The 13195-nt window shown below is 37.6% G+C and overlaps 1 protein-coding gene across 1 annotated transcript in view; it reads left to right on the top strand.

Moving 5' to 3' along the window:
- LOC104351473 (putative oxidoreductase ZK1290.5) overlaps positions 1-13195 on the top strand; it is a 51365-nt gene that overhangs the window by 16317 nt on the left and 21853 nt on the right. Inside the window, exon 3 of the mRNA XM_086463292.1 lies at positions 7449-7550. Within this exon, the coding sequence (XP_086319418.1) occupies positions 7449-7550 (102 nt within the window). The remainder of the gene's footprint in view (positions 1-7448; positions 7551-13195) is intronic.

Raw genomic sequence — 13195 nt, 5'->3', positions numbered from 1 at the left:
TCCTTGTTGCCAATGCTTTAAAACAAGTCATGAGTTTTATGTATTTTGCTAAAAACACCTGAAACCTATGAAACAAGGATTCATGAACTTTACAATAATCTATTGGTAACAGGGTGACAAAAATGACTTAACTTCTGTGGTCTGTTATATCTCAAGGAATGGGAGTCCTTTCTCAAGCTTATTTTGTAGGTGTGTTAAAAATTCTGAATAACTGCCTTTGGTTTGGTCTGTCTGATGCAATATACTTTGGGGAAAATTTTAAAAGTGTCTACAAGACTTTAGAAGACTAAATCTAACAGTGAATTAGACTTAGGCACTTTTAAACTTACTCCGATCATAAACTTCTCATAGTCGAAGATGTGATATTGTTACTCCCTCATTAGACAGGCAGCAAAGAGCTGCAATAATGATGCCAATTGATTCTTTGCAACAGGTCATAGGAGAGGAGGTACTTCATAAAAATAAACATGACATTTTTAAAAATGCTTTTCCTGCTTCTTCGCTAGCTGGAGCAATGAAAAGAAAGTGGAGGTAGAGTAAGATGAATTTAAAGTAATAAAATGACACTGGTGGAGATAGTGTTTGTGCTGATAATCAAGGAATAATTGACCTAACCATCAGACGTTATCTGTCAGTGTCCTGAAAACCCTCATTTTGTTTCTCTTTCCTCAGACTGTCCCCCTGTTACCAATAAATAAACTTCAGTAAGGAAGTGAACAGCTTTTGTGGCAGCTGTGTGCTGTATATATTGGTTTTGCTTGGGTACTTTGCAAGATGAAGGTAGAAAACCCCTGTATCTGTTAAAGACCGAGATATTTACGTGCACATCTTTGGCTCCAGTATTTCTGGAAGTGTATCCCTTAACTTCCTGCACAGGTACAGAATAATGCAAAATGAATTCAAATCTCCCTTTGTCTGTCCTGTGCAAATACAGGGCACTTCAAGGAGGCTTTCATAAAAATGTTTCAGGCCCTGACTTTCTCCTCTAAATTAAGAGATAACATGTGTCTTCCTTTCTGCTTTCTGCTTGTTATGTTTTGTATTTGCTTTCTTTTTTCCTTCTGCTTGCTGTGGCGCTGGTGCTGAATGTTGATGAGCAGAAAACTTGACTCACTTCCAGGAAATAATTTTTGGTGATTTTTAGTACTGTGATTTGCTTTTATTTTCTCAGGTAGTAGACTGATTAAAGTAGGTGCTCACACAAATACTCCACTTAGTATTTCTGCTTAGCAGCAATATATGAAACAAGGAAAAAAACATCTGAGAGCAAGAAATGCACAAATACTGTCACCATGTGAGTGAATCCTTGGACTGGCATAAACAGAACTTCAGTTTGTCAGATAGGTTCAGCTCAGACTTCTTTTGCTTATATTACTGAGACAGTTTAAGGAGTATTACAACTGCCTGTGCAATGTGCTTCCATACCAGATGGGTTTTTTCCTCCTTTTGTTTTTTTGTTGGGTGTTTTGGGTTGTTTTTTTTTTTTGATACCCTCACCCATCTTCCCTCCTTTCTCACCTTTCTTCCACTGATGTGGAGATGTCTGAAAAATTTATAAAGCTTTTCCTGCACCGCCACTTAGTCTGACATAGTGCCCTAAATCAATGCTGGCTTCCGCTTGCTTTAACTTGATGATTTGCAAACTGTGATGGCTTAGGAAATACTTCACATGCAATTCACTGGTCTGTCAATGAGGATGGTGACCTCTGCAAGAAGGATGGGATGGCAAGTGGGGTAAACGGTTTTGGCTGCTTGAGTTTAATCTCTGTTGGATCAACTCCACAGACCACTTTTGTTAAGCATAGTATGATCTGCACTCATTGAAAGAGATAAGGTGGAGTTCTATGTTTAGTGCTATATATGCTGGTGAAGTAGACCCTTAGAGGAGGTGTAATATATGTTGGTATTCATGGGTTCATATAAAGCATCATGCTTTAGGGAGTCCTGTACCCCCTGTCTGAAAGCACTCAGCAGGAAGGTGCTATTGGAAGGATTTTCAAGCAAAAAGTGGCAATATCTTGAAACGTGAACTTTTCAAGTGTTTAAAGAATGCTTAGAGTAAGAGCTTTTTGTTGGAAATGGAGGCTTACCACAAGTCTGACAGAAGTAACTGCAATGCAGAAGGTTGGTTTGAAAATATGGTTATAAGCTTGTAGAACCAAGCTTAGATATCCTAGCTCTGTCTTCATTCCTGCCTGCATTTTGTGTCCCTTTTCTGCTGGCCAGTCTATACAATAGAGAGGGCATGAAATCCATGACAAGAAAAGATCTGGTACTAACAGAGCAATTTGTGTCCGAGGTTTTTTTTAGGAAAGTAAATTCTTTTAGTTACACGCATGTGTTAAAGCCGGCAGTTTTTCTGTGAAATAAGAATGTGAAATAAAGGTATGTGAAATGTACCTAAATCCAAATTTCCTGATTTTATGGTACAATATTAACCAAATATGTGGGGGGTTGCTGCATTTCCATAAAGATACATGGTTCATATAGAAAAACTGAAAGATCCTGAATAATATATCTGTGATGCCCCCTCCCCGGAACTGTTCAAGACCGGGTTGGATGGAGCCTTGAGCAACCTTGTCTAGTGGAAGGTGTCCCTGTCATGGCAGGGGGATTGAAACTAGATGATCTTTGAGGTCCCTTCCAACCCAAACCATTCTGTGATTCTATTCTATGATTCTATGTTAGACCTTTATGTTGGAGGGAAAGTTAGGCATTCACAAGACTGCAAACAGAAAAAGCTGTAGCAGCCCTGGCAGTTAGATGTGCAGTTAAGCTCTTTCTTCCGAGGACGATCCTGTTCATTTTCTTGAGGATCCCTGTGGGCTATGCAGTCCATCCATGCAGACTGAATTAGAGACTTGGGAGATAATCTAACAGGAATTGATAAATCTGTGCGTTAGCAATATATAGAATGCCAGCTGCTGAAACAGAGAAACTGTTGAAAGCAGTTGCAGCTTTTTAAGAGAAAGTGTTCCATGTAAAATACTGTTATGAAACCTTTTCGATAAACGCTTTTCAGGCAAGTGGTATTAGGAGAGCAGTGTTCCAGGATTTTTATTTGAATCAGTAGATTATATATCCATGAGAAGCTGGAAATTTCTGTCATTTGTGGCCAGTGGTTGTAACAGATATTCTGCTCCTTGCATTTTCTAAATGCGGTCCTCAACTAGCAGTCACAGTAAACCAGTATGAAATGGCAGTAAATCTTACAGGTTTGGCAGTAGCAGAATACATTCCGTGGGATTTGGATCAAACCTCCAAAGTAACTGCTTCTTGAATGTGATTTGTGGGTTACCGAATTCATAAACCATTTTATTTTCCTTTTGACTGTTCCGAGTCTATCACGTTCAGGCAAATCTAACCTATCGCAAATCCCCAACCGGAGTCGGACAAAGGTTCTGTCTGCATATTCAGTGTAACATGAGTCACGTGAATTATGATAATACACCCAGTTCAGATTGTCTCTTAATTCAGAACATTTTGGAGGTTGCTTCACATTGATCCTTGTTCCAATAGAATAAAAAACACCACCAAAAAAAATTGGGTGAGAGAGAAAAATCCGTTATGTACATACGAAGTGCAGTGACGATTGAGAAAAGCAGGGGAAATGCAATCATTGCATTAAGATAACTGTGCAAAACATTAAAAAAATATACTTTTGCTTTTAGGTTTGATATGAGCCAGGGCTTGTTCTTCAAAACTAGGTTTGTTTTAGTGAATTTTGACCTTTTTTTTTTTTTAATACAGTATTTGGAATTTGAGTAGAATTGCAAACTTTTATTTCCATGATAACGTGCTGTTGGCTTTTAAATGTGTAAAATGTCTCTGTGCTTTTGAGTTAATCTTAAGTAACACTCTTAGCTGTGTTGATTGTAGGTGCTGCAACCACTAAGAAGTAATAAGCCACTCTAAATGTCTGTGTGAAAGTAGTTCACATGTTAATTTTAGTTTTCCTGTAGCGCTGTATTTTGACATTTGAAGTTCAGGCCATTGCTTACCGCTACAGCACTACAGCTTGAATGTCTGTAAAGGATGCTTTAAAAAGTTGGTAAATGCAAAATTTGATCGTGAATGTTTGGAAGCTTTTGTCTTCTTTCTCAAGTGCATCCTGATACTGTGAGTCATTGGGGTTGTTTTGTTTTGAGTTAAGATTATTTTTGAAAAAAATACGGTCAGAGGCATCTCAAAGTATTGATTAATCTATCCCACACTACAAGGTACAACCCCATCATTCTCAACAAGTAAAAATGTAGTCTGTTCTTAAAAACCTCTGGTGGTAAAGTTACACGTTTTTTGATTACTAGAACCTTAAGCTATTTTGATAAATAATGTAAAACTAATTTCTTGCCTCCAAAATGAAAATAAGAGTGTTTGTGTTCTTGTAATCCCCCAGGAGGGGCAGTATTTTAAGTAAAGGAAAGTATGTAGGTGTGAATGTGTGTACAAATGAAGATGAAATCGTAAACCTTGGTTTATGAGGTTCTTACTGGTTTTATTGGCCTACAGGTATTACGGAATGTTTTCTAACAGATGCAGCAGAAGTAAGCAGATCCTAACTTAAAATGAACTATGCTTAGTTTATCTAACTTGAGTGGCAGCTCCATTGCTCATTGCAGGGTACACTGTATTCCTTCTGCTTCTAGCTGTGCTGGGGTGGTTTGTGCATGACTGCCAGAAAGACCATTCTGCTCCTTATCTGGGAGATAAGGTACCTGTGCCCCACATCTTTCACAAACTGTTCTTGCAGTCAGGAGGACTGCACTGTGTGATCCAACAGATACTTTCTAGCCCTAAATGTGTATATTTCGAACTGTGAAGTAATTTTTAATTCAACAAAAAGCCTAAATTAAAATAAACATACTAGGAATACATGGATATCATGTACCTGATAACACCTTTCTAAAATAAAGGACCAACAGCTAATGATGTTTGCACTGAAGAGGCCTTGGGCACTAATACAGAGAAGGGTGATGTATTGCATTTTTTTAAATACCCAAGGCCAGAGATCTTTCCGTTATCAAATCTGTTAAAAGTCATTCTTCTGAGAGTGCTTCAGTTTCTTGGGCTGAGTACAAAGCATCTTTGTATGTGGAAATCCATGATGTAGCTCTTTCTGTGAAGGTTTGCAAGCTGTGATGTCTAACTGAATATTCAGGCTTTTGGAAAAGTAGCTTTTCATTAAATTCTGCTGAAGGAGATGATTATTTCTTTGTTGATGCTATATGACATGTTTCTGTGTAGTTAAGCAGTTCTTATTAGTCTGATTTGGAGGACATAATAAGCAGCAATTAAGGATACATAATTAATCCATTTTTACGTGAGGTAAATTTATGCCTACTTCTATATGACATTTGCTTTATCCAAGCACAAAAGATTAAATTAAAACATGGCAGTCTCTATGCAGTAAATACCGCCGTGGCATATATGATTTTGGATCAAAAATGAATGCTTGATATTAGCAATTCCTAATGCTAGTCCTTGGGATTGCATCTGATATAAATCAGTGGCAATTTTAAGAGACTTTATTGACAACAGAACTAGAGTAGTCCTGAGCTTTGAACATAACCCTACCAAATGCTGTAATGAATATCCCAATATTAGTTTTCACTTAAATGTCATGGAAATTGTTATTTATACCAATACCATATGTTTGTATTTGTTCTTAATAAATACCACTTCTTTCTTCAGAGCAATTAGAGAAGTAATTTGCAGATCAGTGGTGAACAAGACTGCATGTGGTTTTTTACTCTTTTCTAAATTGTGGGTAGATTTAGGTATATAAGGGCAGAGAATCAGCAACTTTCTCTTTAAATGTGACGGACATAATGATTTTCAGCATCTGGATTTATGAGTGATATTTCCTCGTCTGAGCGATTGTGTTTAAAAGACTGATGGGTTACTGATATCAGAAAGTGCACATTTAGCTCATGATTTTTGTGATACACCCAAAATTTTTTTTTTTCCTTGATACATCTGTAATGTATCTTACTGTACAAAATTCTGTACTGTTCTAATTAGATTCTTAGTGTAAGCAAAATACACTCTTTAACAGTGTTGGGGATGTACCCAAATGGGAACTGGTGTATTACTGTGAATTTCATGTTACTTTTCCCTTTTAAATAGAGATTTAATTTGTGTTTATAGAGGTAGAAAGCTAATAACCAGCCCAGTGGTATAGTAATCGTTAGTGCAATCCTTAAATGTGAACAAAAAAAATTATGAGAGGGGATCTGTGTTTTCAGAAAGACATGCTGTAAATGAACGGTGTGATGCATTCAAAGAACAAAAACCTCTGCTCATTGTAAACGAGTCTATTTTTTTATTTCTTAACTCTATCTTTGAACTACCAAAAAAGGAATATTATAAAGCACAGTCAATGATGCACATCTCGGTCATGCATTTATTTCCTTTTCCTGTTTTGTGTCAGACTAATGTCTGTGGCAAAGACCAACACCTCTTTCACTGGGATGCCTGCATTTACCTATTTAATCTGCAGCTAGAATTTAAGTAGAAATTTAATTGTTTTCAAAGTATCTCCTAAGTTTCTCCTTCAGAATGTCTAGCAGTGTCTACAAACGTGTAAAGAAATTACAGATCCTATCATTTTTGAAATTTAGGTAATCTGCTTCGGAACTCATGAGTCCCATAGATGTAAATTTCTCATTTTTAATTTATGTTGGAAATGCTTCCTTTTTCAGTGGAAGGATAGTCTTTTCTTGCATGGAGACAACACACAAAAAATTGCTTTCCTGAGACAGCCAGTTTCAGTAGCTGCTTGGATCATTTCATCAGCAGTAAATCTTAATTGTGTTTGAAATTGTGCTGACATTTCATGAAATGTAGTAAAGCATAGTTTTGTTCCATTAAAATAATATTTTTAAAAATGCTTTAAAAAATATCACAAGTGCTGCCACAGAATCAGAGCAAAAACACTGCATGGAAGAATATGCTTTAATTTTTCAACAGAAACTCATAAATGGAAGCATTCTTTAGAAAGGAAAAAACTCAACCCACTGCTGAGGCTGTAGAAAATATCCATAGAACTGCCAAACATATTTATCTTCCATAAACTTGAAGACTTGTAGCAGTAGTCCAGTCTTGATTCCAGTGACCAAAATCCCTTTGGTTTAAATGGGGCTTGTTATGTGTTGAAAGTTTATTAAGTGCATGTGTGACCATGAAATTCCAATTACAGTGACCTAAGCCTGTGGCACATGTGCAACCTCTGCTACCTTTACTTGTTAATGAAATGTTGTAGATTTTGTGGTTTAAAACTAAATGGAAGTACACAGTAATGATCACGGAGTAGTAATGGTGCTATGTTGGTGATAATGTGTTAGGGACCGTTATGGGTGAATAACGCTGTTTCACATGGTTTGATTTTTTTTTTTTTTTTTTTTTTTTTGGACACTTTAATGTGTAATCTGATTCTGTTTCTTTTTTAGATCTTTATTTAATTCACTGGCCTGAGGCGCATGTTCCGGGTAAAAGCAATCGCGAGGTCCGAGCTGAAACCTGGAGAGCGATGGAAGAGCTGTATGAGAAAGGTGATGTAACAATGAAAACCAGTCTCAGCAGAAGGAGTTATAGTTCGTTTGGGGATTTGGGGAATTCATAGTGAGAGCTGTTCAGGTACTCAATGTGAACTGGATGCTCCTATTTCAGTGGGGTTTGAGTGTGCAAGTTGTGTGAATCTCTTTTGAAATTGCAGCATTAGCATTGGGTAAGTTAAATGAGAGCTTTGTGTTGTGTATAAATAAAACATTACCAAATTCTGCCCGTGTGGTTAATGATGGAGTTCGTTACAAAATGGCTGGATGAGGAACAAATAATTAACTGCAGATTCTTTGGTACTGACTTTTGGGAAAAAAAAAATTCAAAGGAGGCAGCTACTCTCTCAACTTCTGATATAACTGTCAATTTAATTGGTGGTGCAAACTTCAAACTTCAGTTTACGTTCATAGCAATAGGAAGAGCAGACTGCCCCCATCAAAATTTATCGTGTAGATTTAAGAAGAGGATTTTGCTCCTGAAGTGTGCAGCTTTATTAGAAATTGTGTTGTAAGAGAAGATCCTGTCATGAAGTTCTTGGGCAATGTGGACCACCCTTTTTACAGCTTCAGAGGCGTTCCACAGACAAGGAGAAGACTTCTTGGATTAAGTAGTCTATCCACTAACCCCAAGTTACTGAAATAGTGGTTGTAGCGGGAGAGTTGGACACTAACCCCAAGTTACTGAAATAGTGGTTGTAGCGGGAGAGTTGGACAATGGCAACTACAAGCTGTGTGCCGCTGCCAGTTTTATCAGAGCAGTGAGTAAACCTGTTCTCTTACGCTTCAGCCCTTCAGTTACTTTTGGTCTGCCTCTGGAAACGCAGAAGTAAATTATCTGCGATGCATCTTTTGTTCTTGCTTTTATATTAAGCATAAAGGAAGTTGCAAAAAGTGTTTTCTGCCGTGTAAGGGATTACAACATTCCGCTTTTAAAGAAACACTACACCAACCTAATATTTCAAAGCATCAATGACTTTTAAGTCTAAAGATGCGTTATTCGACAAAGTGCTTCATCTTTCCATTGAGAAGTTTTTTTCGGATGAGTATTAAAGTTAGCCCATGTCATTTGTGCCTAGGTATGCCATCCTAATTTGCTGCAAACAGCTTGTATTTTCACCTTCTATTATTATTCCTGTCCTATTAGTTTTATTCTGGTTTTGCAAGTGTGTTGTCATCTTTCCTGTCTTACACAACTCTCTTTCTCTCTGTATCTTCCTAATGGGAAAGACTGTGAGCTCTTTAGTGGTCTTCCAGTAAGACACTGGAAATACCATCGCTGGACTCATAGGCAGAGGAAAAATTACTTTTATTTTTTATTCCTATGCGTGATACCTCTTTACAGACTTCCTGTGTTATATTTATTTTTCTTGCAATTGCAATTCTTCAACAGTTTTGTCAATTTGCATGTTGTTACCCTCGGTCTCTTTCTGAATTTAAGCATTTGGTAGACTCATGATTCATTTAGCTGAGCATAAGTTTTCCAGCTCCGGTTGTCTAAATTACGTCAGTTAGATCATCTACAGGGGAAGGAAAATTTATTAGTCTGGTTGAATCAAGTGCCTTAGAACATTAACCTCCACATTTTTGCTCTAAGAGATACAGACTCTGGATGTCCTGACCACAACCATGTGTTACTGAAATGATACACAAATGTTAACCGCTCTGGAGATGGAAATGCATTTTCCTGAGGAAAATGTTAAATAATTTGTTTGCATGGTTAACCACTAGACTTTCCACTGAAGATTAAACACTTGCTGCATATCTTTATGTGACTTGCTATGTGGTATGTGAGCAACATGTCAGCCTTGGTATGAATTGAATAAAGGATTTGGTCAAAATCCTTACTTGAGGAAAAAAAAATAATCTTCATTTATTGGGGGAAAATCGTGAATTCTGTACTAAACAGCTGAGTTCTTTGTCTTCTCTGAACCTGGCATTGGTTCAGGTAGTCATTGGTTCCTGTTTGCAATCCCATTACTGGTTTTTTGGGTTTTTTTTTAGGAAATGCTTATTCTGGAAAAAAACATTAATAGAAACTAAAAGCTTCACATTTAAGGATTGACCATTTAAACAAATAATGTGCTTCTGCAGTCAGTTCAGAAAGGAAATATTGACATTGTTCAGCTTGCCAGTGGGCTTAGCAACTACCTGTGTCCACACCGAAGAGTCTGAAAGTGCGGTGACAAACACTGTTCTCCATGGGGGAAAAAATCATTTTCTGTTGTGGGACTGATAATGCAAATCTATCTGCAAGAGACTTAGGAGATGGTTAAAAGATCTCAATATTGACATAAGTCTTTGGTCTGGCTGAAGTTAATAAGATTTTCTTTAATCACTTGTCTGTATTCACAGGTTGTTTGAGTGCAGATATTTGAAAATCTCATTCTTTCAACTTCAGTTTAAATCCAGGTTAATATTTGTTCTGCAAAATTCCACTTACCTAGGGCAAGCAACATTTTAAAATAATGTAAATTATTAATAGTCTTTTTATTGTTATAATTGATTGCCCTAGGAGGAGGGTAAATAAACCGTTAGTACCCAAGACTGCAAAAGTCTTTAGTGCAGATTTTTTTAAGATTGTCTTAAGTTTTACATTGGTCACAATGGTCACAAATTGACACAAGAAAAATCCCAACTGCATCTACATTTGTAGCTTTGAGAGAGTTGTTTGGGGTTTTTTTTTGTCATGTCTACAAAGCTAGATTCAACGAGGTTCATCTGAGAGCCAGCACATAGCAGCTGAGACACAGGGCTGCATTAGCACAACTTGCAGAGCTTCTGGCGTGGAGTATCTTCTCACCCAGCTAACTGAGACCAGAGGTTGTGGGTCTGTGCCCCTGTCCAGGTCAGCATGTACTCGTTTGTGAGACTCTGCCCCCAGATAATAAAAACTCTGTGTGACAGGTTAAAAAAAAAAAAAAAAATCTGAATTAGTTGTCAAAATGATTAAAATAAATTTTTTAGGGAGCAGAAAACTTGCATACAAAGTTAAACAAGACTCCTCAGATTACAATGAGTCCAGTTTTAGTAAACTGAGTACCTCTGGTGTAGAAGAAATAGCAGGTTTACTGTTATTTGAATGCAGCACGTGCCAGTGAGATTGGTATGTAAACTGGTAGACGTGCATTCACAGAGATGTGTGGGCATCCTTAAGTTAACTGTTTCTTAATCCTTGACTGCTTAGTAGTGCTTCCTATATGTACTTTTAATGAAGGTTTGGAGTTTAGCTGTAACATCAGAATGTTCTCATAAATAGAAAATAATAGATTCAGGTGACGAGAGCGCCTTTGCTATCACTGAAAAATCCGCCCTGTGGCTTACCACTATACTGTTGTTGTATTTCATCAAAAGGAATTTGAGGTCACCATTTTTCAAAAGAATCTCTTGCCCTGATACGATTTGAGCCAGAAACATGAACAATTTAAAATCAGAATCTGCATAGTATTTGTTAGAGATCCCCAGCTGATTATTTACCATACTGAAATTTTGGGCTGTACTCCTTGGATCCAGTGCTTTATGTCTTTGGAAACTAAACAGAATCTGGTTGCTGCCCCAAGGCTGGGGTCTCAGGAACACACTTGAAAGGTTTCATATTTTAGCACTCTCACCCTTGTGCATGAATCCACTGTTCAACTAACGCAACTGAGCAGCTTTCTCAAGAACTCACTTCAGGTTAAAAACAACTTCCCAGAATCCTGGGCATTTCTCTTGAGATTTTTCATGAGACAGACGGTGACAGATAAGAGAGCATACCCAAAAACACTCGTAGGTATTCTGAAGCCACTGTTATCCTTTACTGTAACAGTATGACATAATACATCTATTAGCCATGTTAAAGTCACACACCCTGAAAGTTTTACCCGCTTCAGGCGTTTCAGTCCCTCTGGGTTGTGTCTGGAACATGGTCCTGTATCTGTAGCTCAAGGGCAAACCTTTGGCTAAGCATGCTTATCTTTTATTTTCTCCTGGCTAAATGCTTCAGTATGTTTCTTGGAGTCCATTAAAAGTCCTACCAGCGTCTTTCTCTCTTTAACCTGAAATTTGTATATTTTTACCTTTTGTCCTCTCTTCCTACAAACAAGGCAAGGTTATACTTTTACTTTGCTTTTTTAGTATTCCAGTTGTATAGCTAGAGCCCAGTCATTAAATTTGCTGGTTTCCCTTAATATCTTTCCAGGGAAAAATGTCATACAGTCCTGGCCAACAGAAGTATGTACGTACTTACAGTGGTATACAAACCTATAGCAATTGTATCGTTCCATAACATGAACCAAAGCTTATAAATTGTATGTACATTTCCCCAAATACTGCAGAAAGTATATCACAGGATGTCACAGAATTACACACAGAAGTATATCAGAACACTTATTCATCATATTAATCAGTTATAATACTGCTTGATTCATGAGACATTCACATGCTGGTGAAGAAAGGATCCAGTGCAGAGATTTCTAATTTATCTTACTCTGTTGTCTGCCATAAGTCTTTAAACCCTGGGATTTGCGTGCATTTAGGCCCAGCCTTGCTTCCAGGGCGAATTGTGCTATCTCTTGTGGTAGCTTGGGGATCAGAATTCTGCACCTGGTCTTGGTCATCAGCCTAAGTGATCGGAAGATTTTTCTAATGGAAAAGCTCCTGAGGAGCTGCAGTGATTTCCACTGCTCAGTCATTGCAGCTTCTTTATGTTGAGAATTAGGAACAAATGAGTGGCAGATGATAACTATTGTTTTCTTTGATGTTTTTAGAATCGTAGTATGTACCTGACAGTGTAGGATAAAGGCACTACCTGCGCTAAAAACTGGGAGACTTCTGATAGACCAACCTTTATTCATAGCAGGAGAGATCTTATTGTTAAAGGGATTTCTACTAGCTGAGGACAACCTTACAGTTTCAAGAATTAGTTTCTTTAGATGCTGTTATGTCTGAGAGTGTAGCATTTTTTTATTTTTTTAATCTGCTGTGACTTGTTAGTCTGCTCCAGTTTGTTTGGAGCTGTTTCACAGGAGCCGGGCGACTATCGCTGTATGTGCATCTGTCTTAAGGTCATAGTCAGAGTAAAGAAGCCTGTTATCTGTACTGCAGTGTTGAGAGGCAGAGAATTCTAGATGTATGTGTTTGTTCAACAGCCTGCATACATGTTTTCCTTTAAAGAACTATGGGATAAACAGTTCTGAGGGAAAGGGAGGAAAAAAAAAAATTCTTAATTTTGGTCAGTGAGACATTTGTGTATAATAACTGGTTTTTCTGTTGTAACAGCTGAAATCAACTAGGATTCTTGTAATATCAAGGCTATGGTTTGAATTTTTGTGGTCTCGTACATTGTCATTTTGTGGAATTATCCTCTCCAGTACCTCAGGACAGAGGCCAGACTGCCTACAGAACCCATTCCAAGGTACATACATTGAGTCAAATATTCCCTTGACAGCTGCAACATTCTTGTATAGGCATTTGTCTGCTGGCAGATGAAAGCAGTGTGGCAAGCTGCTTTGACATCGTGAATAGTCATTATATATGCTCACTGGTAATTGGTCTGTTCCTAGCAAAATGACCCCTTCCATATGCAGTGGCTTTAATGACCTTGATTTTGGCATTGTGGCTAGCCCATCATCTTGGCAAGCTTTTCATACACACATGCACAT

Source organism: Leptosomus discolor, chromosome 3 (genome assembly GCF_034619465.1).
Source record: "Leptosomus discolor isolate bLepDis1 chromosome 3, bLepDis1.hap2, whole genome shotgun sequence".
NCBI classification, from domain to species: domain Eukaryota; kingdom Metazoa; phylum Chordata; class Aves; order Leptosomiformes; family Leptosomidae; genus Leptosomus; species Leptosomus discolor.
Note: the sequence above shows the minus strand (reverse complement) of the source record. Positions and strands in the feature narration are given on the sequence as shown.